Here is a 26479-nt window from a genome sequence, read left to right as displayed (position 1 = left end):
GGAGCTCCCGTAACCATCTGTGCATCCTTGATAAAAATAGTCTGATTTTTCTTAATCACAATTGGCCTGTCTCCCAAGGAGGGAAGGCTCTGCACCACATGCCTTTATGTTATACAGCCAGAGGATTGCATTATAAATTTTTGACATTCTAATCAGCAAGGGCAGAGTACAGGTTGTGTGCGTCCTCCCTCTCATACCACCTGGGATTTAAGGTGGATACCAGGTGATCCCCCCCATCCTCGCAAACACAGATGGTTGCAGCACCAAGCTTCTACCCCAACATACTTGCATACATAACCACCTGCCATTTTCCCTTCTCTTTCCCCAATTTTGTTCTTTCTCTAAATTACACATTGGGGGGGAGGGGGGAGAAACAGTGATAGAGCAACCAATTGCTGTGTGTTATTTTTCGCAAAATAGCTATTTGCAATCTTACGCTTTCCGGGTATAACAAGCTGCAACTCAAGAATTCCCAATGGAAGTTCACGCTTTTAATCTAAGGCTTAAATAGTTACCTTTTTCCAACCAAGGGTTGTTGAGTTTTTTTGAGTATTACTTAAAGTATAGTATTTTTTTAAAAAAACTTTAAAAATGTGAATATGAAAAGCAATTATCTTTTTTTCCTTAACTGCCCATAGCAGTAATATATAAGGTGTGAAAAGAAACTATTCAACCAAACTTAGTATTCCACTAAAGTTACCACAACATGGATTTGTCTTCTAATGTTCACAAACAGTAATTGAAATAAAAGAACTTTTACTCCTTTGATTTTTCAAGGTAATTTGCAGCCATTTCTACAATAATGATGTCATTTGAGAACATTCCATTTATTGTATGTCACTGGGCAAATTCAGTATTCATTCTAGTACCTTAAAGATTTTTGGGTGAAACTATTTAATGTTGTATTAGTTTTCTATAATATATATAGAACACAAACAGTTAAAATTCAAGATTATTCCAAAATTGCAAATAAAATTTTATGGGCAGTGCACTTCAGATAAATTACTGAACTTTGGGATTTCTCTTTATCATTTACTTCAGAAACAAAATTACATTTTTAAGTTCCTAAATAAAATATATTACATTCATCTTCACTTTAAATTCAGAAATGTGCAATTTTTCTCTAAAGCACATTTTAAACTTAACATACAAAAATAAAGAATTCTGAATATTAGAATTTGTAGATAACCATCTTATCTGGATAATTTTATTTTGAGAAATCAAAAAAGTGGAAGACAAAACCAACATTCAGGATTTTGTTTCATAAAAATATCACATACATAACCCTGAATAAATAATTCTCAAAATAAAATTTCATTAGGCCTGAAGAGAAAAATAAAACTGAAAGTCGTTAATAGTACTTCTGAAAAGGAAGTCACTAACATCTCATTATGTATACGCTTACATAGCAGCATGTCCTTCCCATTTTTCATATGCTACATGAAATGTAATGATTTTATTTCAACAATGCCAACTTAAACACCACCAACATGAAGGTGCTTTATTTAGTTAAATCAAGCGGTGGAGTGGTTCAATTGCACTAACAATCTGAATTATAAATAATTAAATTTGAGGAACTTTAGTAAATATTAAACTTTACCAATAACACCTTAAATATAGTATTCTACAGAACAGAAGCTTTAATCATTTTAAAGAAAAAGCACAAAACACAAATTTTCACAAACAAAAAAGGAAAGACCTGTATCCTAATGATCTTAAATTTACAGCATGGGTGCCGTATATTAAAAGGGATATGACAACAAATTTTAATCCACATATTTATAAAATCAATAAGCATTTTTAAATTATCTATTTGTTCAAGCTGTTTTTCCTCAAATCAATAGCATTGCTCATTTTTACAAGTTGCTATAATATTTGGTAGCCATTTTTCACATTTTTGTTCTTTAAAATTAGTAACTATTAAGATTTGTTTACAATATATTCTAGTTGGTTCTATTCATTACTGATCAATTAAATATTAAACACCTTGGTAGTCAGATTCATCTGGTTCTGAACACACTAATATAGTATGACATAGGTAGTCTCAATCTGCAGCACCATGCTATTTAATCAAACAACATTAAAGCTGTTATCTAATGTTTATCCCCTCTTGTCACTTACTACACTAACAAACAAAATATTATTAAAGACAACAGTTCTGCCTTCATAACGAGGCACATTTTGGCATATGTGCACAGATAGGCAAGTGCAAGTCATATTATCAAAACAGAGCTTCCACATTTAACTTTTTCATAGAAAAATATAAATATATTCCCTGAATTAGAGGAAGAGAAGTTCCAACGTAAGTCTAGTATCACTAATAAAAGGAAAGTGAGCTAGATCTTCATGTTTCACAATCCTCTTCATCATCTGCATACCTTACAGTTTGCCTGCCCCTATTTCTAGTTCTGATTTTGGAGCGTCGATTTATTCTTTTGTATTTTGTGTAATGCAATTCATCAGAATCATTCTCTTCATTCACTTTTGGCCGTTTCCTTCTCTGAGGTATTCTGGAAGATTCAGAAAAGCCATTTTTATTTGCTGGCGTGGCTTTCCTTTTCCTTTTCCTTTTTGTTGTTTTTACGCCTCCGTTATTATTGATGGGTTTGGATTCTGTTTGAGTTTCTGAATCAGAAGAAAAATGGGAACTTCTATCAGGTTCAGATTTTGAGCTCTCTGGAATGCCTAGTTGTTTATTCTTTGACAAAGCACTACTTTGTCCCATTTTCTCCCTTTCTCCATTGTGCCTGGTGTTCCTCACATTTGTAAAATTATATTCCTTTTCCAGTTCAGAGTCTGCAACAGAGTCACTTGTTACATTATCTTGACTTGAACTTTTTTGATCCTCAGAAGTAATGCTGCTGGAAGATTCTTCATCAAAATGTTTTACTGTGATTTTTTTACATACAGATTTGATAGAACCTTGTCTTGATCCATCGCTATGACTGCTCCTCTGTTTTAACACACTTTCTTCTTCAGCATCTAAATATCTTGCTTTTAGCGCTTTATTAGATTGCCTAGATGAATAAGAACAAGTCTGATTATTTCTCCCCTTTCTCTTATGTCCTTTCAGTTCTGTTTCACTATCTGAGTGTGAGGGTAAATCATCCAGTACTTTTCTAGCTGCAATAGAGGCACTGCGGAGTGGAAGTATTCTGTTCTTTTTTCTACAGTATCCAACTTCTGAGCTTGAGAATTCTTCCTTTGCATCACTAATAAGTTTTATTTTGCTTGCAGCCACAGCAGCACTTCGACGTGGAATTTTCTTTCCATTGAGGGTTTTAATATTCATTGACATGTTATTCAACTCTGTACAACTTTTGTAAGTATTTCTGTTCCTGAGTACTATTGGACTTTGGTTCAATAGCTGAGAAGCTGATTCTGTAGAAGGAAGAATTTCTAGATTAAATATTGTTACTTCTAAAACAAGTTAAGACAAATGATATAATACTTTAATCATAATTAGTCCAAATTGTTATACATTTGGTTGTGTACTCTGCCTAAAAGCTTATCTTGGCTTTTCCCTTCACTGTGAAAACATGCTGAAAACTACAATGAAGTTCTCAAATTCAACTACCATTTAGATATTTTTGATGCTAATCTAAGTGATTTTTGGAACTGCAAGTACTCATCAGTAATAAGAAACATTTTCTTTAAATTTTTCTCCGTTTAGTTTGCAATTTTTTGTTCTTCCTATTTCATAGCTTTATATATGAAAATCATACGTGCATTTTGTATTGTACAATTCTTAACTGTCTTTTTTGACAATCTTTTTTTTTTTTTTTTGCAAATGTTCATTTATTTTAAATAAATACAGGTAGTCCCTGACTTACAAGCAGTCATTTAGTAACTATTTGAAATGCAATGGCACTAAAAAAAGTGGCTTATGAGCGTTCTTCACGCTTATGACAGTTGCAGCATCTCCAAAATTCAGACACTTGACAACCAGTATGTATTTATGATGGTTGCAGTGTCCCAGGGTCATGGGATTATCTTTTGTGACCTTCTGACAAGCAAGGTTAATGGAAAAGCCAGATTCACTTAATGAAGTTATGGTTATAGTAACATGGTTATGTTACTAACTTAACCTGATTATAAAATGGGGCAAAGCTCACTTAAATAATGTCTTGCTTAGCAATGGAAATTTTGGGCTCTATTTGTAATCATAAATTGAGGAATTCCTGTAAATCCACTGAGTTGGACAGCCAATAAATTTAAATAATTTTAACAAACGTAAAAATTAAAAGAAGCACAAACCCCAACATACAAAAGCAGTAACATATTTTTACACAAACACACATACAAACATACAATGTATTTTTTCTGAATAGAGTATTTGGCTGATTCACAAATTTGAATAGTTTTTAGTCATTTCATCTAAATTTACAATTTCTTTACTTCCTTTTTGCCATGCTATTTATTCTCTTCTATTTTTTTTAAACCATCTCTGATCTTAACCAAATTCAATTTTTCTCTTCTCTTCTATATTGTACTATACCCCTCAAATTTAAAATCTCACCAAGTATACCTCCTAGTATTTCCTTATATTCCTTTATGATTATTAATATTTCCAATTATCATATATTTTTATATCCATAATCAAATTAATTAATTACGTGGTGTTACAATCATTCATTGCAGTAACATATTGAAGGGAAAGTAAAAATTTAAAAAATATTAACATCTATAGCAAAACAGATACATATTAAACAATATTTAATAACTTCTAGATGAAAAAGGAGGATATTGTAAAATATCAAGAAATCTGCATCCAAAACACTGCATAATTTTCTAACTTGTAGATAAAATTGCGTTTTCAAAAAACAAATAAATTATACATCCCTTGAATGCAATCCTTAATGTAAGAAATATTATATTTATTTCATATAAAATATAATATACATTATAATTTGCACATAACACAACAAACATAACTTTCAATATTATCAAAGAAAAGATATCAGTATTATAAAAATTACCTTCCTTAATGTCATCGGTTTTTTCTTTCTTTTTCTTGGGTTGTGTTTTGACATCACTGTAGTTGGTGTAAGATTTGACTTCCAAATCAGGACAGCTGGAATCTACTCTGGTTTTAGATTGTGTGTTTTTTGAAGATTCTTTGCTATTTGGCAGAGAATCAGTTCCATTTCCTTTATGCTGTATTTCAGATTCATTTTTTGATTTTCCTGAAGAGTCTACTGTCTTCTGACACATGTGTTCCTCTTTAATATTGTCACTGTATTGGTCTAATTCAGAATCTCCCTCAAATTCAGAAGTGACTATAGTATTATGTGTAAATACAGGATGTTTATCAGGAATTCTATCTTTTGGCAGTTGGCTTTTCAGACTTTTCTTTAGAATGGGATTTATACTTTTATCATATGCAGTTCTAGGCTTGTGCCTGTGGGCTTTTTTAATATGCATTTTTTTTCTTTCAGCACCTTCAGAATATGAACTGTTCTCAGAGTCACTACCATCTATCTTGGCAGCTTTGGAAGACTGAATACACTTTCTTCTACAGTACTGTTTCCTTTTTGCTTCACCAGACTGTTGGCTTCCATCTGCTGAGCTATCTAATTGCTTTCTAGTTGCAGAAACAATACTGTGACAGTTCAGTTTTCTATTATTGTCACTGTAGGTTCTAGTAGTTTCTGAATTGGTGAAGTCTTCCTCATCATTCACAAGACTTAATTTATTAATAGTCACAGTACCGGGCAATTTCCCATAGATGTATTCTGATTTACAAGCTCCTGTCTGACGATCACTTTGGAATGGTCTTTTTCTGGTAGATTTGCTGAGCCCATTTGTTTTGGCAACAGAATCTATAAAGGCACACAGAATAATTATATTTAAATACACAATATAAAAGCATTAAGAACTCATAAAAACTGGTTGAAATAAACATATTTATTAACAACTGTAAATAATCTAGTTGAAGATAATAAAGGTAAGTAAATATCCTTGCAGCTAAGGCAAAATTTACTCATCATAATTATCAACCTCAGAAAATTTCATGACCTAACTGCAAAAATTAACAAATGTATGACAACATTTCAGTATATCAGATCATTAAATACTAGATTTAGTAGATAGTCAATCAAGGTTGAGGTTTTTTAGCCCTGCAATTTGAAGAAATACTCAGTACAGCATCAAAACATGGCTGCCAATGAGATTCATAGGAAGAAAAACTTATAAAGCCTAAAAAAAGTAATGGATATAAGGGAGATGGAATTTTGAGCCTACCTCTGCCAACTCTATTTCTTGCAGAATTGGTTTTCTAAGCTAATTCAAGCAATCTTCTTTCTTGGACACACACAATCCTTGTAACATATACATAACATGTACCTTGCTTATTGCTACTTAGCCCAATTTCTTATCTTTCCTACTGTATTCCAGTAACTTGCTTCCACAGCTTAATCTAAATTACTTCCTGCACTGTACTGTATTACACCAACTTTTCCACATGTGATGCTCAATACATATTTTATTTTCCTGCTTGTTACCTTCAAGCCTCCCTTCAAATTAGGCAGTGGCAAAGTTGGTATAACTCATGTAGAGCAAGAAGTAATTGAGGAGATTGGGTTGGAAGCAAGATAGTGGATTACAAAGGGGTCAATCTATTCCTTCCTTTTATGGGATGAAGAAGTGAGGGATAAAATCAGAATTAGGCTAACCCTAACCCTGCATCTGTAACTGTCTATTGCTTATCTTTTTTGAAAAAAATATGCACCTATCAAACAATATATTACAAATATTTGTTTGATGTGACTAAGGCTGTATTCCTAAAATGAATTAAGGTGGATAAATTGCACGTAAGTCAGTAGATCCAGAATACTTTGTTGTGCTAAATGAGACTAAAAGAAAAATATTGAGTATGCATTACATTACACCCTTTTATTCTAATACTTCATATATTTTAAATACATCACCTTTCCTGATGTCTTTTCTTCCCTGACTTTTTCTTGAGTGGCTGCTATCGGTTCCAGATTCTAAATTAGATGAGTCATTTTGGCCATGTTTTGAAATTTCAGAAAATATTCTGATCTTTGAAGAAGAAGGAGTCTCATCATCCCTTCCTGACTCCACTCCTTCTGAATCACTCAATATTTTAGCTTTCCTGAAGCGAAATGATGCCCTTGTAAAAGTATGTCTTGTTAAAACTTTACATTCTTGCTCAGAATCTGTCTCAGAGCTGCTATTGGCATTAATTTTGCATGAAGATGACAACTGATGAACTGTTTTCTGAATGCTCTCATCATCTGATATGTGGTTTTTGGAGTCATCTTCTGAACATTCTGGGCTGTTTTTTGTTTTGGGAGATACACGGCAAGCAGTTCTCAAACGTTTTTTATAATCTTTAACAGGGTACCTCTTTGGTGTTTTTTTCATCCCACTCTCAGAATTTGAATTACCACTTTCAGATCCACTACTATGCCTTTTTTTAACAGCAAAATATTCAGTTTTAGGAGCTTTTCTTCTGTCAGACTGTTCTTCCAATTCTTTGTCACTTTCAGAATGCATGGAACTTTCTTCTTCAGAATCATTTAATAGTAACTTTCTGGCTGCAGCAGAAGCATTGCGATGAGGTAGTTTTCTGTTTTTGCTTCTGGTACCACCACTTTCTGAGCTGGAGAACTCTTCTTCCACATCACTCATCATTCTTAATTTATTAGCCGCCACAGTAGCACTTCTGCGTGGTATTTTTCTATACCTACCAAATCTATTGCTCAATGTTTCATAATGTTCATTTGAATTATCAGTTTTTCTTTCCCATATCCTTTTCCTTGCAGTCCTTTGGCTATCTGCATCCCCTCGTGAAGCTGGACATATAAATGAATGAATGAATACACACACACTTATAATAAACATTCTACAAATAATTTTGACTATTTCTAAACTCCTAAATTATGCAAAGTGTTGAGGTTCTCACCTTTTTAAAGTAAATATAGGTATGTGTTTTTTCATCTTTTATAAGCCATTTGGAGGAATATTTTCCATAGTTACATTTTTACTGACTACATGCAGATAAAGATTTTAAATTTGTATTTAAATACATGAAGGGTGAATGGGCTGAGAGAAAAAAGAAGACTGAGAAAATTGTCCTTAGAGGCAGCTGATGAAATCCCAAAGAATTGAAAAGCTTAAAGACTAAAGGGTAAAATGAATGAAATGCACTGATGTGGTGAAAGCAAGCATGGGTTGCAAAGCTAGAAAGAGATGTACAGTGAACAGTACTAATGTAAACTAGGTCAGCAGTTGGTTTTACTATGAAATACCTTTCTGATTACCAGCAAGAAAGCTTAATCTCATTTCTAGCCAGAATGCAGCGTTTAAGGCTTCTACCTGGAAAAAAGTCACTTTCTCACTCCTAAGTTCTGCCTTCCAGAAAGAAGTAGTGGCTTTCTCCTTGCCACATTTTGAGGGCTCAGGAGGAGAGGGGTGGGGAGAAGAAAAGCAGTATATGAAAACAATTTTTCATATACACCAACTAATTCAGGGGTCCCCAACCCGTTTAGAACCAGGCTGACAAATGGTGGGCATGGGCGCTTGCACCTGCGCCTGCTGTTCACACAGAACCACCACCACCACCATCCCACCATTGGTAGGCTAAAGAACATCATACTGGAGTAAGGAATTATATGGAATGATGCTAAGGACCAGTCAAAGGAGGAAAGGAATAATTTTTACAGATTGCTGTTTGAGTAATTTCCAGATTAATTTCTTATGTGTACATACACTTCTGTATTTTGTAGAGTAATGCCCTTATTTATAAAGGAATAGTGTGATAAGCATGTATGCATGTTTTATTAATAGACCTCTATTTAGTTTTCTGGTGCCAACTGAAAATAATTAAGTTATTAGCTAACTGTCTGAAGTCCAATTTACCATCAGGAATTTTCCTTTAGTAAGACATATCTCACATTATTTGGGCATCCAATAATGGGTGGTACCATTACATCACATGATGCCATTACATGGGCGTCAAAATGTTTTTATGTCCACAAGTACAAGGTTGCATTAAGATGCACTTTCATGTAATTATCCCATTCTACCCTAGATGGGGCATTTTTGGGAAAAAAAGATATACAACAATATTTCAGACGGCTTTTGGAACAGGAATTATACAATTCCATTATTTTTGCTTTTTTGCATTATTTAATGTAATCTCTTAACATTTTTGAAATTCTCTTAGTAGATCATCTCCGATTTGGGCTACTGTAATATGTTCTACCTAAGGCTACCCCTGAAAAACCACTCAGAAGCTGCAACTGGTTCAGAATGCAGCACTGCTACTACTACTAGTAGTAATAGTACTACTACTAGTAGCAGTAATATTAATAGTGTTAAGTGGGTGACCACAGTGTACACATATCAAACCACCACTTCATGAACAAAAAGTGGCTCCCTATAATTACTAGCATCCTGAACTCTGGGTACTGCTAGTAATCACCTATTAAGCCTTCATTGCACCAGGCCAGGTTATTTGTGACACTGCTTCTTTTCAATTTGTTATTTTCCTCCCATGGGATCTAACATAGTAATTATGTTTCAGGTTTCTTACATGGAACAATGTCATCTGATGGGAATGAAGAGGCATGGCTTCTCTGTTGCAACCACTTCCAACCCTGTTCCTGCTAACCATCAGAAATGTCCTGGAAACCTGTTTTTCCTCCCAGGCATTGAGCTAAAGTATTGGATGAGCCCATCCAAATGGGAAAAAAAAAGACTTGAATGGAATATGTTGTGGTTGGCATTTATTTTCTTTTGAATGGTGATTCTTTTTTACTTTTAATAATTTCTAAGTTGCCAAGATTCACTTTTATGCGTTGGTAGTCATATTTTAACAATTTTGATTGTCATTAAGTTGCTCAGGACTTAGACATGACATACATTTTAATATATATAAATATATACATACCTATTTGGTTTTGCTGATATACTTTACTTCTAGTAATCCTGAATATACTTCGTTTTTCTCCAAAAGTTCCATTATGTAGCACTGGAGATGACAGAGCTGTAGAACTCTCTTTGCTCTCCTCTGAACTACTTAAAGATGAAGCAGTTGATGAATGTTCTAACTCACTTTCTGGAAGAGTTAAATGATATAAAGCTAATCAGAATTTTAAATATTTCTCTCATGTATTTAAACATAATAATAAATTGCAGACAGTCTGCATTTTGTATAACTAGATCTTAATGTATTATGTCAACAGAATAGTCACCAGTACTTTACTATGTGCTGTGTAAAGTTTTGGGAGCTCATCAGAAAAGTTTAAAACAATACAGAAGAAAGAAAGAAAATGTCAAATCCTGCCACACAAAAATCCAACTGTTTAAGAAGGATTGCTGTATAAATGAGCTTTATATAATTTAAGGTTAATATCTCTCAAAGTTCAATAATTAATGCTAACTACAGATTTAAAAGATTTTTAAATTAACTAAATCCCACTCCAAAGCCATTTAAAAAAAACTTAGAACTTATTTGCTTTTTAGTTACTTACATATGAAACACAGAGGTGATAAATTAGGTCTCAAAATAGAAATATTGCAATGTAAAATATAGGACATGTATATCAACTTTAGCAGAATAAAAATATGTTGATAAAGCTGTAATATTTTAAAAATAAAATTATCAGTCTTAAAAACACCAAACATTAAACCCCAATAGAGGTGACTGTTTTTCCTACATTTTGTTAACAATTTGACTATTTGGAATATTGGCTTATTTTCCCGTAATTTAAAGATAATGGTATTCTAAATAAATGCAAAATATTAAATTTATATAATAATCACATTGGAAAATGAGAAACACGTCCATGATTATTTGACATGTAATTACTTTGCAAAAGATTAATGCTGGCATATTCCAATCTTAGGAGGATATACCAAGAGATCCTGGAGGTTTCAGCTTTACCTCTCTAAAATCAGTGATAATTATCCACATACAGACACAAGATATTATGACTTCTGAAGAAGTTATCGCATCCAGGTTATGAAAGGACTATGGTGGGTTACACGTCCCTACAAATGAGAGATTGAAAGATTATGCCCTTGCATTCTGGATAATTGTGCCTCGTAAGGAGTCTACAGATACTGAGTTTCTTATGGTTGATTGTGAGTTGAGTGGCTTGGGAGCCAAATGATTACCATCATGCTCAAAATCATTGTGCAGCCTTGATGGACACTTGACTTGCAAAACCCCGCTTTTGGATCTAATAAATGTACAACTTAAGACAGATTTTCTGACCAGCAGAAAAAGAATGAAGATATTAATTGAGTCAATTTCTTTTTGGAATTAAGAAGAAAAAAATCGGTATCTTGAAGATTTTAACTTAAAAGAAAAAGCTTAACTGGTCTATATTTAAGAATTTTTTAAAACAAATAAAGGAACAATTATTTTAGAAGACTGATTTACTTTTGAGTACCTTTGAAAATAGTAAAGCTAACTAGAAAATCATGGGATTGTTGTTCATTAAGTTAAGATATATTTTACAAAATAACATGTTTTGTTACAAATCTTTAAGCTTGTAATTAAAGCACTTTTTAAAAAGGATTGAAGAAAATATCTGATGATGTCCTGGTCTATAAACTGTCCTTCCTTCTCCTTTTTTTGATGCTTTTCTTGTGGTCACCATTGTAATATTTATGGCCCAAAAGTGAAAACATGTAATTACTAGAATGAAAGTAAAATGCCAAGGAATTCAATGTTCTGATGGTTCTCCTCCTGAGGTCCCATGGCCGTGTTTTGCAATGATTTTGCAGAACACCAACATTTACAGTTTTTGGCAAAAGTGTGCCCATAGTGAACTATTGGTACACTTAACGACCATAGCACTTACTTAGCTCTCTCAAAAAAGGTCATAAAATCATGGGAGGAATGTTCTGAAGGACAGATATTCCCAAAGACTGATGGTCAAAACTGAATCTGAATTGAATTCTATTTGTTTAAAAACTGGACACTGTTATGACGTTGACTTATACTTCATGACCAGTATGATTTCAAAAAGATAACTTAAAAGCAGAAAGAACTCTGAAAACAAGGGACGCTTTAAAGAATTTATAAACAGAATGACATGGCAGTGCTGTTCCTCTCAAAAACATTTGTAGGGACGTTTAACCCACCATAGTCCTTTCATGTCCTTGGATATCAAAGAGGTCACTCAGAGCCCCCTTCCCATATGGTTGGGTTCCTTGGTGCTCTCTGAGCTTGGTTGTTTTCTTGCAGATGTTTCATTACCAAATTAGATAAAGTCATCACCTTTAAAAACTGTAAATTCATAAAGGATTTTTTCCTCAGTATCAATTTTTTTAAAGAAAGAGTCCCACCAATTCCTTACTCTAAAGCCAAGTAAAGAAGGAAGCAATATTAATAAAAACTGGAGAGGGGTTTTTTTAAACCAAGTTTTAATTCAGTTCATTTACCTGTTGATAATGTACAACTGTGAGCTACTGCTGTGCTTCTGGTCCGTGTATTTGATCCAAAATACGATGCAGAGGTAGAGTCAGAAGATATTCCAGCAATATTACGAGTAGAACTAGTAGTAAACACCTTATGGCTTGTGAAACAGGATTTTTTGCCTGATGTATTTTGATTAGAAGAGTTTTCTGTCTCAGACTGAATTTCTGTTCGAGATTTACACTGCTTCTGTTTTGTGTTTCTTAACATACAGAATAAAAACGATATGTATTTGATTAATGTAATTTGTTTTCTAAATGCGTTGGTATTTAATTATGCTGTACTGGTTAAGACTTTGGGCTAAGAATGGAGGTAACCAGGCATTATTTATTTATTTTTATCCTACTTTTATTATTTTTTATAAATAATTCAAGGTTTCAAACATACCTAATACTCCTTCTCCTCCTATTTTCCCTCACAAAAACAGTCCTGTTAGGTGAGTTGGGTTGGGAGAGTGACTGGCCTAAAGTCACCCAGCTGGTTTTCATGCCTAAAGTGGGACTAGAACTCAAAGTCTCCTGGATTCAAGCCGGGTGCCTTAACTACTAGATCAAACTAGGTCTACATCCTCATTCATCTATACAACTTACTAGGTGATTTTGAGCCATTCATGATCTCTCAGCCAAACCAACAATAAAGGAAGAGGAGGAAAATTTAGAGGGGGAAGTGCTATGTATGATGCCTTAAAACTTTGGACAACAGGTAAGATTCTTTGTAATAAATAAAAAACACTCAATGAAAGATGTAATTATTTTATTAGATATTAATAAATATTAATATCATTAAAATGATGCAATATAATGCATAATATTCTTAAAAATATTCATTGTAGTTTAAAATTTAAACTTTTGAGTTTAAAGACTAATAAATAGAAAAGAAAAATTAATTATTAATTAAGGAACTTGTTTGAGGTGAATTACAGTTTGCTAAAATTTATGTGGGGAAAAATGATAAAAGAAGCAGCCCAGTTTAATTTTAGCAAATTTTGAAATGGGAAGGAGATTGGACTCAATTATTTTAAAGGGCCTTTCCATCAAATGGTCCTTTCCATTTGATGCTTATATTCACTATGAAAAACAAAAAATAATAACAATTAACAAACATGGAAAAAGTAAACAACAATCACAACCAGTTATCTGTTTGATATGTTTTTGTTATGACTGGTTTTCCTTCAATATCCATTCCTGTATCCATAGAAGTATTATTAATGCATCCGTGAATATAATTTTCTCACATTTATGCAACAGAAAATAGTTTATGATAAAGTACATTATAAAAAATTGTAGAACAAAACTAAATGAAAATGAGAATTTACTCCAGTCAGTTATTGGGGTTAATAAATACTGTTTAAATATGGACCAAATCATCTAATACCAATATTATTCTAAAAGTAATATAGACTGAAAAATTTACCTCAGTATTTTGGAAGAATGTTGTACAGATTTATTCAGACTTTGCAACTTCCTGCTGGATCTTTCACTGCTCCATATTCTTTCATTGTGCTTTTGCCCAGTTCTAAAGTCAGAGATAATTCTTCTAATTTTTTCCTCAAATAGTGCAGATAATCTCAGTGTCATACTATATATCTAGATTAAGAAATGAAGACTGAATTAATATACTATGAAGGTTATGCAACTCATACATTAATAATTTTATTTTTTTAAAGTATTAATTAATAATATACAACCCATTACACTATTCCTTTTCAGCTAAACAGTAGCAAACCAAAGAAAAGGAGCAACAAAACAGTAAACCAAAAAAATTAAATGTATAAGAAAAATAATGAAATTGATTATTTTCACTTTTATTTTTAATTCATTTTTATTTTTAGTTCTCTTCACTTAATTGGCAACAATTTATTTCCATCAAAACTGCTTGGTTTATTTCTATCACATTAACTTAACCAGGCCCTGTTCTCTTTGACTACATTCATACTAAAATATGAAGTATTTTCTCTTCCTCAATTTTTCTGCAGCGGTAATTATCTTTTACCGCTATCTTTTCTTCATCCATAATCTTTTTCACTTTTACTTTCCACCAAGCACCCATTTTATATCCTGTATTGGCATAACTTCACAGACTTCTGTAGAATGTAATACAATTATTTTTACTCTAGCAATTCCATACATCCTCCTTCCTTATCTCCCACTTGCTATTCATTCTGTTGAAATAGTAATTTATTTTCTAATACCTTTTATATAGGATTTGCACTTTTTCTTCCTGCAGTCATTCAATTATGGTTGTATGCAAATTTACCAAAAAGTATGACCTATTCAATCAGAGGACATTCTTTAGAGGAAATATGTATATGGTAGCACTGGTTACCATACTGAGCACATTACCATATATACTCACATATAAGTCCATGGATGGAGAATAATATTATAAAACCAACCATCAAATTTTTATCCAAATTACCATTACCAATGTTCCATCCGTAAGAAGCTGACCCTCAAAATTACTGTATTTTTTATTATTCAGAAGTGTCTTATCTGCTGGTAATACATTTTTAATTGTATTTTGGTTAAAAAAAATATCAAAGGTTGGCTTAGCCACAGATGCACTCATCCACAAGTATATATGGGATATATGGGTTATAAAATGTAGTACTATATATACTCACAGATAAACTGAACCCAATTTTAGGTCTGTATTTTAGCACATAAAATTCCTCCACTTATCTGCAAACATGTACAGTGGTGCTTCAGTAAACTATTCTTGTATTTAGGTATTCTATTTCTCATTTTGGCTATAATGAACATCTACAACAATTTAATCATAAGAAATTGATGTTGCCTCAGAAAGTGTAGAAAAGTGAACATATTGGAATCAAGTAGTAATTGAAAATATTATCCAAGACATTTTAATTAAAACACATTTAGTCACAGTTGAAAGAAGCTGCTTACACATTCAGAGCCTGTATTAACGACTGTATAAAGTTTTGTGTTTATTCTCCTTTAAACTAATTATGTTTTTAAAGTAAAATTATTTACCAATTGTTCCTTAAGTTCTCATAACAGAATTTTGATTGATTTCACACTTCCAATGATCTTCCGACATGGCTTTCATTTCCTATCCATCTAACCTTTGCCTAACTGCTAATAATACTTATTTGGTTATTGCAGTAAATAGTATAGAAATGTTACCTTAGACTTTTTGCTTGGGGTATATGCTTTAGCATTGCTAAATATTAGTCTGACATCTTTCCACAGTTCCATTGGAGTATCATAGTTTTCAGCTTCTAGTGTTTCCTTTACTGTGGCTAAGTCCATTGGTGTGTCTATAATTTCTCTGTAGTCCTAAATAAAGATAACCAAATGGCTCCATTATTAAAAGGCTGGGGTCGAGTTTTTCAAATACAGGTGGAAAGCCTGTAGACAGATAGACAAGACAGACACAGAGAGGAATTGTGCAGACTAAGTAACTTTACACTTTTTTAAAGGACTAAAAACAAGCACAACTAATAGTCATAGGAGTTTGCAGCTTGGAATGAAGACTAAGACAAAAATCAGATGTCTATTATCTCAAACAGCGTTTGAAGAACTGTATTATTATTATTATTATTATTATTATTATTATTATTATTATTATTATTATTATTTGTGTGTATTATATGTATCAGTGGTGAAATGTAAAATTTGTTACTACCAGTTCTGTGGGCATGCTTGGGGGGGTGGGGAGGTAATATGACTGAGTGGGCGTGGCCATTTTTTTTAAGCTTTTAAAACCATTTTTTCTACAACCTCTTCGGCTGAAGAGGTTGTAAAAAAAAATGCTTTTAAAGCCTCTGACGATCCCAGCTGACTTGCCTGATCGGCAGAGGCTTTTTTCCTTTTAAAAACATTTTTTCTATAACTCTTCGGCCAAAGAGGTTGTAGAAAAAATGCTTTTAAAAGCCTCTGATGATCCCAGCTGAGCTGCGCGATCATCAAAGGTTTTTTTTTTTACTTTCAAAAGCATTTTTTCGGCCAAAGAAGTTGTAGGAACCTTCAGAGTCAGTTTTCATCAGAATTGTGCCAATATGATATATCCAATAAAGCTATTCTTTGAGGAATTCATCTGCCTCAGAATTTTGCTTAGTATGGGTCTATTACTTGGTACCCTGACATTAAACCGACTCTCCTAAAACTCAAGCTCCAACCGGAGCCGCTATCCGGGGTCCTGAGCCCTGGCTACTTACCCAGTCTACCTGGGCAGCAGGAAGACTCAGGGAAGATGACAATAATGTATTATATGGACTGTTTTATATCCAATAGGCCCATAAGTGAATTTAACTTATGAAGGGGTAGCTGATAACTGTACTCAGATTCTTCAACTACCTTCCAGCCAAGGCTTATCTCCTTCATCTCCAATGATCTTCTGCCAAAGTGTTAAAGTTTTCCCAGTTTGGAGAGATTCACGCTTCAGACATTACATAATTTTCAACTTGTTGGATATTTTAAATTAAATTATTTTCATTAAGTTTTATTCTGATGCTGATAATATTTGTTTTATTAAGATTGTACTCTGTGATTCAGAATCAAACATGGAATGCAAATGCTTAGTGTGTCCATCTCCATTTCCATAACAATCTTTGAAGTTCACAACATGGAAAAGGTAGTATTGCTACATGGCAAGTGTTCTTTTTGTTTAAAGTACCCTTTCTGGGCTTAGGAAATACTAGATTAAAGGTTTATCAGCTGTATATAAAATAGGGAGTGACTTGTCATCAAAACAACTGTAACCTCATTTGCTTTCGGGACAGTGGCAAAATCATGAGATTAAAGAAGATTTATGTATTGTTTTACGGCTGTGCTATGAACCATATTCAAAAGAGAAAAGGAGACTGCACATCATCATGGAATTGTAGGCATTCTGTTTACTAGGAAACAAAATACTGTACTTTCTCTTAGGTGTACTATGATTGAACAAGGGTGCCTTCAGACTTATCCATCAGAGATTCCTAACTGAAGCAGACATTTTTCTTGTTTTGATAAGAAAGTACAATGGATAAGAGAATGCTTTAAAATGTGGCATGTTTGATGTTATTGTAACTGATCAAAGAATAATTACTTACAGGGTACTGCTCCAGATCAACAGGTTGTCTAAAGGGTTCTGAATCCTCACACTGGAAAATTAGATTAACAAGTTCCATACATTGTTTCCTCCATCTGTTTTCATCATAGTGTGATTTTGTAGTATTTTTTCCCTTCAAGGATTGTCTCTTTTTTTAAAAAAAAGTAAAATACCCGTAAACGTTTGATGACTTTTAAAAACGCAATTACAACAAATGAATTGCATTCAGCTACTTAAAAATACAAAATTCCTACTCATTCATAAAGAAAAAAGTTATGGATGGACAAAATTAACTTACTTTCCTAGAAGATGTCCTTGGTTTATAATCATCATCCTAGGAAGTGAACCAGACATATTAACCATAAATTTTTTTTTAATTAAGGTAGCGAACATCATTTTGCTTAATATGTTTACTGAGTTGAATCCAAATTAATATTACAAATGAGGAAGACTGAAGCTTAACAACATAGCAATGAAAGAGAAATATCAATAATTAACTGCAAAATATATACAAAGCTAGCTTTATTACCGATTCAGTAGCAGCAATGCTGTCTTCATTTGTTGCAGTACATAACTCAAAAAAGTTAGTACAATTTGGATTCCTGAAAAATAAAAGTGTATTTTAGACCCTAAAGTATGACTCTTTAACTTTATCAGTGCAAGTTTGAAATAAATGTTTCTGAATAGTAACATTGCAGATGGCTTTTAGAAATTAATAAGGCATGTTTCAAAGTGCAACAAAAATGTACAGGTGGTCCTTGATTTACAACCACAATCAGGACTGGAATCTCAATCACTAAAGTGAGATGTCACGTGACTGCTTTGCTAGCAACACAATCCTGTCTCCTGGCTGCTGTTGTGAAGTGAAAATTATAGGTCATAAAGTCGAGATCCAGTAAGGAGTGCAAAAGTTGCTTCAAGGGGCTGGGGGGGTGGAATAGACCATGTGCAAATTAGGGGATGCTGCAATATGGAAGCCTCAGCCGCCCCAGACTGGCCCAGTAACATTACCACACCACAGAAGATTCAGCTGCCCAGATAGCTCTACAGTGTTTACAACTACAGGGGCACTCCAACTCCCTACACTAGTCTATCTCCCCCACCAATCAGTTTTTTAACTAACCTGCATATCAACACTCAGTTGTGGCAATGTTGGGACTGAAATAGAAGCCCAGGGCCTCTAGCAGTATCAGGCCCCTAGTACCAGGCCTCTATTAGACCAGCCGCTCTGAGTCTCCGGAGAAGGGTGGCATATAAATCGAATCAATCAATCAATCAATCAATCAATCAATCAATCTTTCAGCTCCAGCACCACCATTACCACTGAGAAATGCTGCCTCAAGCCCCAGACCATTGGCCTTGCCTGCCTCACACCATTCTCCAAACCAATGTCATGTTTCTTCTATGAGCCAACCTCCTGTCCTTTCTGCAAGATGGCTCTTCCCCAGGTCTTGTGAGAATGGGACACTGGTTTTTAGAACAGCAGAAGCCCTGTTCTCATGGTGCTTCAATGCCTCATTCCCAAAATCATGATTGCTATTCTGCAAGCCAGTGAATGATTTATTATTTATTTATTTATTACATGTATTTATATGCTGCCATTCTCCCAAAGGACTCAGGGCGGCGAACACAAGTTAAGAAACAAGTACAATAAAATCCCATTTTAAACCAAATAACTAATTAATAGTAAATAATAAAACCCGGAATCAGAGTCAGCCCATTTGTTTGAACAGCCAAGTCTTCAGGTCCCGATAGAAGGAACGGAGATCAGGAGCCGTCCGGAGCTCAGTAGGTAATTCATTCCAGAGGGTGGAATGAGGATTGAGCGAATGAGATGCTGGCTTGCAACAGGGAGGCTTACATGCATAAAGAATGGGGATATGCAGCTTGGAGAATGATGGTACCATGTGGACATGGAAGCAAATTGGGTCTCAGAAACATATGGAGAAGTACAGTAAATAATATTATTTTAAGCTAGATTTAATTGGATTTTGTACATCAAAGACACAGATAGCAGATAAATGTGGTATCACTATAAACAACAAGCTCACATTTTGCTGTTCTATGGATATTGCTTACCTAATAAATTCTAAGAGTTGATCAGTGATTTTCTGAGCAGTCTTAGCAATTTTGCTATTGGGTTCATTGAAGGTCCGAGCATTGCTTTCAATACATCTTACTTCCCAAATCAATGCAGAAAGTCTTCTATATATAACAACAGTAATAACAATAACAAATAAACAGTTAAACTTGCAGTCTCTAAAACTGGAAATCTATAAGCAAAAAAAATCAACAATTCATTCTTTTTTATACTGGATACTACCAGGACTCTAACAAAAGTGGACAGTATATACAGTTATATAACTACCAAAAAAAAAAAAAAAACCCAACCCCAATTAAAAATCCTTAAATGACACATTTTAGCAAAATAGTGCACTCTCCTACCTAATGCAAAAAAATACTTCATTGATAGTGCTGTACTTCAGGTTAAGCTAAACCTGCTTTATATATGTGTGTATGTGTTTACAGTATATGTATATGTATCTATGTATCTATGAATCTATGTGTGTAAGTAAACAGCAAGGAGAATTTACTTTTTCTTTTTTTTCAGAACCTAGCCAGGGTGGATCTTACATGTTAAATGTTACATTTATTTGATCACTTTTTCCTTTTTTGTACACTATTTTTTTCTGTTTTGTTGTTGTTAGGGTTGAATGTATGCTTTTGTTTTGTTTGTTTTTCTGTTTTGTATTTTACTTTTTATGATTAAAAAATAAATAATATTTACAAAGTCAGTGTTGTACTTCCTAAATGTTTAATTGAATCATGCAAAGCTAGTGTTTCAAGTATCTGTTTCCTAAGGAAATTAATGAGCAGCAGAGATATAATTTTATATATCAGTCTTCCCCAATTGCCAGAGGACATTGATAACCCACCTATTTTCAAGAGCAGGTTACTGCCAATGAAATATCCAAATCTACTATTCCTATCCTAAGTCAATAAAATAAAGTTGTCCTTAGGATATGACAGAAACTGCACATCACCAAAAGTACCACACCCATAGTGTGGTGGTGGCATTATGCTTTGGGGCTGCTTTTCTTCAGCTGGAACTGGAGCTTTAATCAAAGTGGAGGGAATTATGAACAGTTCCAAATATCAGTCATTTTTAACACAAAACCTTCAAGCCTCTGCTAAAATGCTGAAGAGGAATTTCATCTTTCAACACGACAATGACCCAAAGCATATTTTCAAATCAACAAAAAGAACAGCTTCACCAGAAAAAGAGCAAAGTTTCAGAATGGCCCAACTAGAGCCCAGACCTGAATCCACAATGAAAATCTGTGGGGTGACCTGAAGAAGGCTGTGCACAGGAGATGCCCTTGAAATTTGACAGATTTGGAGCGCTTTTGCAAGGAAAGAGTAGGCAAAGATTCTCAAGATAAGATGTGCCATGCTGACAGGCTCCTACCCCAAAAGTATAGTATCATAAAATCAAAAGATGCTTCAACAAAGTATTAGTTAAAGATGTGCACATTTATGTAACTATGTTATTGTCCATTTTTATTGTTATTTTCCCTCCTAAAAGATTTCAGTTTGTTTTTCAATTGAATTGTACAGCTTATGTTATATCAAAGGTGAAAAAAAATTCTGATTTATCTTGGCCAAGGAAAATGATCTGTTTCAAAATTTCATGGAGGACATTTTTCAAATTTATGGACATAATTTTTCCTCTTAAGAATTTGTGGGCAGGGCATATCAGTGCCAGAATCTTTCAGATTTGTTGTCCAATGTCTCTTTTTCCTATATTAATTCTATTCTATTTTAAATAAAAATAGAGAGAAAGCTGGTATGATGCAATACTGGTCACCAGGCTCTTTATTTAAATTTAAATTGGCTTCATGGTATTCTTAGAAAAATTGTTTGTCATTATGAGTTGCTAAAGCTTTTTCTACTTTTTCAAAAATAGACAAATATAATAAAATCTGAGGAGATAAGAGGGCTCATTTTCACCAGTTTGCCACATATTACGATACTTGCCATTTTCACCATTTTTAAAATACAGAAGCTACTCTTTTACAGCAACCATATTTTACAATATGTAAACTCTGAAAATCACATATGTGTTCATCTCCCCGCAAAGATCAGCAATCATCTGAGGTTTAACTTCAGAGCAATTTTAGAAGCTAGTTCTATTAACTGGATTCTAATACCAAATCAGACTAACCTGTAAAAATGATTCGTCAGTCTCAGCTGAATAGTCGAAAGATCTGTTGGATAAGCTACTACTGTACTGTACTTTGGATATGTACTGAGATCAACTGGACGAGCAAAAGCTGCTGAAATATCTGTTAAAATAATAGTTTAGTTGAAACAACAGCATTGTCAGTTAATAATGCAGTATATAGTAAATTGCAAATTAAATTTATTTTACAAAATCTGTACTGCTTACATCCAAGCAACTGAATTTAGTGTAAAACACTATATATGTCTTTATATTTATCAAAACAAAGCTATCAAATGTTTAAAACCGTACCAAGTCTCAATAGTTGATCAATTCCAGAAATAATTCGTTTACACTCTTCACTCTGCGAATTCCCCTGCCATTCTCCCTTTTGAGGTTTATACAGTAGTTTTGTCATCTCTTCAGCAGTAACAGAAACACTTGCTCCCAGTTCTTTAGGCTTATCAACTAATTAAAAAAAAACAGATGAAAAAGAGAACAAAAACCAAATGTAGCAAGGTTAGCAATTCATTTTATTCAAGCTTTTATGTCAGAAATTAGTATCATGCACAAATAATCAGGATCATTCATAAAGTTGCAGCATCAAAGACTTATTCAAACCTATGCACAAGAATCTAGTCAACTAACAGTCAGTGCTAAATTGGCAGAAATCACGGGGGCTTCTTATAACAACATAAGGACTCTTAATCTGGTGAGGCCACAACGGAGCAGGAGGCTGAGCCACGCACTGTCCCGTGGCCATGAGATGAGCTGGTGGGGTGGTGGAGATGCCCCACACGCCCTCACCGGCTGTCATGTCCCTGTCAGAGCCTGAATCTGCAGGGGAAGACTAGCTGGAACCTGAGCTGACAGAGATTGTGGTGGCAGCTTTATTGGGTTTGGAGGAAAATGGGGAAGGGCAGGGCCAGTCAGGACAGGGCCTTTCAGGATTAGAACAGTTTGTAGACAGGGAATATCAGGGGTAGGATGAACATGAGACACAGAGCTCAGGTGAGGAGCAAGGACCACCCCCTCCTGATCCGAGAGCATGGAGTGGGGAGAAAAGGTGACAATAGCACAGATTCAGCAGGCTACTTGGGAGAAGAGTGCCATGCCTATCTTCACAAAGCACACCTGGAGAACGAGACTTAAGGAGAGGAGAGGCTGTGGGCAGGGGCATTTGTCAAGAACAAACATGGAGTTCCTGAAGTATTAAGTAATAATGTTTGAATTTTCCAAGAGTCCTGGCATTCTTTCTGGCTTTCTGGACTAATTAACTGGATCCTTTGCTTCCTGAACTCCTTGATTTGCCCTGCTGGATTTATTGCTTGTGCAGCCTTGGTATACACAGCACTGGGTTGGACTATTTACAGCCAGAGGCTGCTTGAGGTGTGTGTGGGGGGGTTTGTCATCACTTTGCTCTGGGACTTGCCAGAAACGTGGGAGCATTTGGGGAAATTTGGAGCAATAAAGGACTGATTTGAACTGCCAGCTGCCTGTGTTATCTCATCATACTGGACTACCTCAGGACTCCTGCAGCTAGGCCATCCATGCCCTGACACTTGCCTCACCTCACAGTTGCGGCACCAGCACAACGCTCAGCCTCCTACTCCGTTGCGACCGCGAGCAAGCAGAAGAAGTGGGCTAGTGGCCACATGGGTTCCTGCTGCACATGGCTGTTGGTGCTGCCACTGCGGAGGCAGGTGTCATGGCATGGATGGCCTGGCTGTGGGGGTCCTAAGGTAAGCCAGTGCAGGGCGCGTGGGACAGCTCCACCCTCCCACCTTGCACTTGCGCCACACCAAACAACCGAACAGAATGAGTGGCTGGATGGCTGCACAGCCTATTAAGTGGGGTAGGGCTTATATTAGGCACACACACAAAAACAACATGCTAGGTCTTATTTTCAGGATAGGTCTTATTTTCAGGGAAACAGGATGTGTGTGTGTGTGTGTGTATACACAGCTGCAATGAAATTTTTTTGTTTCAATTTTTTTGTACCAACTGCTTTTGTTCTCCTAGAAAAAGTGCTTTAAATGCCTATTTATTTTCTCTATCCAAAGGAAAGTGACAAAAGGAATGATTTTGAGTATATACTTGTGCCAGAACAACTTTTTGAACACATACAGTATAAAGCAAAAATCAAACCACATTCAACATTATTGTTTTAATTCAATCATTGTTTGTCCCAATATATTATAGTCTGTGACTTAGTATGTTTTGTAAATTCAGCTATTTATAATGCATCGAGTAACTACATTGCATGCACAATTATTAGGCAAGTTGTATTTTGGAGGATTAATGTTATTATTGAACAACTAGTGTTCTCCGTCAATCCAAAATGTTAATAAATCTTAACCCTGAATATTTAAGAAAGCAAAAGTGAGGTTTTGTCTTTCTTAGGAGAATATCTACGTGTGTACAATTATTGGGCAATTATTGGTGTGAAGAATTATTATGCAACTAAGTGAAAAAATGAAAATTTGCTCATCTCACTCATTTATTTGCATGTTAAAGTGAGAATAAATAAACAAAATGTACAAACATTTTTGACATTTTAAAAAAAATCAGTGACCAATATAGCCACTCTTCTTTTCAATAACAGTCATAAGGCTTCCATTCATGGAATATGTCAGTTTCTTGATCTGTTGATGATCAACTTTTTGTGCAGCAGCAACTACAGCTTCCCAGACTCTGTTCAAAGAGATGTACTGTTTTCCTTCACTGTGGATCTCCCATTTAAGAAGGACCCAAAAGTTCTCAATAGGGTTTAGGTCAGGTGAGAAAGGGGACCATGTCATTATTCTTTCATCTTTAAGGCCTTTACTGGCTAGCCATGCAGTGGAGTACTTCAATCCATGTGATGGACAATTGTCCTGCATAAAAATCATGGTCTTCTTGAAAGATGCAGACGTCTTCCTGTACTTCTTCCTGTACGCAGCCCTTTCTAGATTGTGCAGTACACATAAAGGAAGACAGAAGCCTTAACACTGAAGTTTACAGAAAACACACACAAATCAATATTTACATTTTGATTCCTACCATCCACTGGAGCACAAAATGGGAGTCATCAGAACCCTACACACCAAGCTGAAGGCCTGCCTACCAGCAAAGATGGTAAAGAAAAAGAACTAAAACACATCAAGGAAGTCCTCAGAACATGTGGCTATCCCAAATGGGCCTTCATCAAATCTCAAAAAAGACCCTACAGGAGTTTCTCCATAACTGACAATGAAAAGAACAATAAGCAAAGCAACATTGTTATTCCATACATTGCAGGAATATCGGAAAAGCTCTGGAGGATCTTCAGCCAACACAACATATGTGCACACTTCAGAAAACACTATGGCAGAAGCTTGTCCACCCCAAGGGTAAAACACCCAGACATAAGCTGAGCAACATGGTATATGAAGTACAATGCAGTGAGCCATGTGCAGATCTGTACGTTGGGGAAACAAAACAACCACTTCATAAACACCTGGTACAACACAGGAGAACCAACCCATCAGGACTAGATTCAGCAGTCCCTCTGCATTTAAAAACAAAGGCTACTCTTTTGAATACAGCAAAGTCCACATTTTGGAGAGAGAAGACTGCTGATTTGAAAGAGGTGTCAAAGAGGCCCATCTATGTCAAAATTGAGCAGCCCTCTTTCAACAGAGGGAGAGGGATACAACATCATCTATCTCCAGTCTACAAGACAGTCCTTTCAACAGTTCCAAGAAGGCTCCACACCCATTTGCACCACTCAGGTGACCTTGATGACACAGATAAGCCTGCAGGTGGCCTAAACGACTCACTAAAAGAATACAAATGACCAGCTGTCTGCAAGGAGTATAAATCCTTCCATTTCCCACCATCCTGTCAGAGCTGAAGAAGCTTCTTGTATGAGAAGCTAAACGTCTTCAAAGAAAAACCATAAAGTTCAGTTGCCTCTTAAAAAAGCACTTTTGAGACAACCACAACCTGGATGACTGAGAATCTCCATAGACATTTGAAGAAAATGTCTTCTAAAAACTGGCAGTAGGTTTGGGAGTTGATTTTGAGTCCATCTTCAACCTGAAAAGGTCCAACTAGCTCATCCTTAATAATATCAGCCAATACCATTATCCCACCTCCACCTTGCTGGTGTCTGAGTCGAAGTGGCACTTTGAGCCCGTTATTGATCCAGCCACGAGCCCATCCATCTGGTCCATCTCATCTCATCAGTCCATAAAACCTTTGAAAAATCTGTCTTCAGATATTTCTTGGTCCAATCTTGCCATTTCAACTTATGTGGTGGTCAAGTTTCAGCCTTCCTTACACTGGCCATGTCTCTGAGCATTAAATACCTTGTACTTCTGGGCACTCCAGTTAGGTTGCAGTTCTGGCATATGACAGCACTGGAGGATAATGGGTTCCTGGCAGCTTCTCAAATCTTTGGCAGTTAATGTGTGTCTTTCCCCCCCCCCCCCATTTCTTGCGACCCTGCTGAATATTTGCAACAAAATGTTTGATGGTTCTCTGATCATGCCCCAATATCTTAGCAATTTCAAGAGTGCTGCATCCTTCTGAACAACTTTTTACAATTTTTGACTTTTCAAGTCAGTTAAATTTCTTTTTTGGCCCATTCTGAGGAAAAGCTGCCTAATAATTATGCATACCTTGATATAGGGTGTTGATCTCCTTAGGCCACATCCTCCCTCATTACACAAATACACATCACCTGATATGCTTATATCCACTAAGCATTCAAGTTTATACAG

The 26479-nt window shown here is 35.0% G+C and overlaps 1 protein-coding gene across 1 annotated transcript in view; it reads right to left on the bottom strand.

The window, feature by feature from the left end:
• Positions 1-1177: 1177 nt before the first annotated feature.
• BRWD1 (bromodomain and WD repeat domain containing 1) overlaps positions 1178-26479 on the bottom strand; it is a 78290-nt gene continuing 52988 nt past the window's right edge. Inside the window, exons 30-42 of the mRNA XM_070944304.1 lie at positions 22047-22202; positions 21738-21858; positions 19592-19717; positions 18042-18114; positions 17811-17846; positions 17514-17660; positions 15604-15756; positions 13871-14043; positions 12424-12659; positions 9920-10087; positions 6930-7820; positions 4980-5822; positions 1178-3381 (exon numbers count right to left, since the gene is read on the bottom strand). Coding sequence (XP_070800405.1) covers positions 2345-3381; positions 4980-5822; positions 6930-7820; positions 9920-10087; positions 12424-12659; positions 13871-14043; positions 15604-15756; positions 17514-17660; positions 17811-17846; positions 18042-18114; positions 19592-19717; positions 21738-21858; positions 22047-22202 — 4160 coding nt within the window. The 3' untranslated portion in view covers positions 1178-2344. The remainder of the gene's footprint in view (positions 3382-4979; positions 5823-6929; positions 7821-9919; positions 10088-12423; positions 12660-13870; positions 14044-15603; positions 15757-17513; positions 17661-17810; positions 17847-18041; positions 18115-19591; positions 19718-21737; positions 21859-22046; positions 22203-26479) is intronic.

The sequence above is a fragment of the Pituophis catenifer genome, unplaced genomic scaffold, assembly GCF_029215685.1.
Source record: "Pituophis catenifer annectens isolate HBS135680 unplaced genomic scaffold, rPitCat1.0.hap2 SCAF_4, whole genome shotgun sequence".
NCBI classification, from domain to species: Eukaryota; Metazoa; Chordata; class Lepidosauria; order Squamata; family Colubridae; genus Pituophis; species Pituophis catenifer.
Note: the sequence above shows the minus strand (reverse complement) of the source record. Positions and strands in the feature narration are given on the sequence as shown.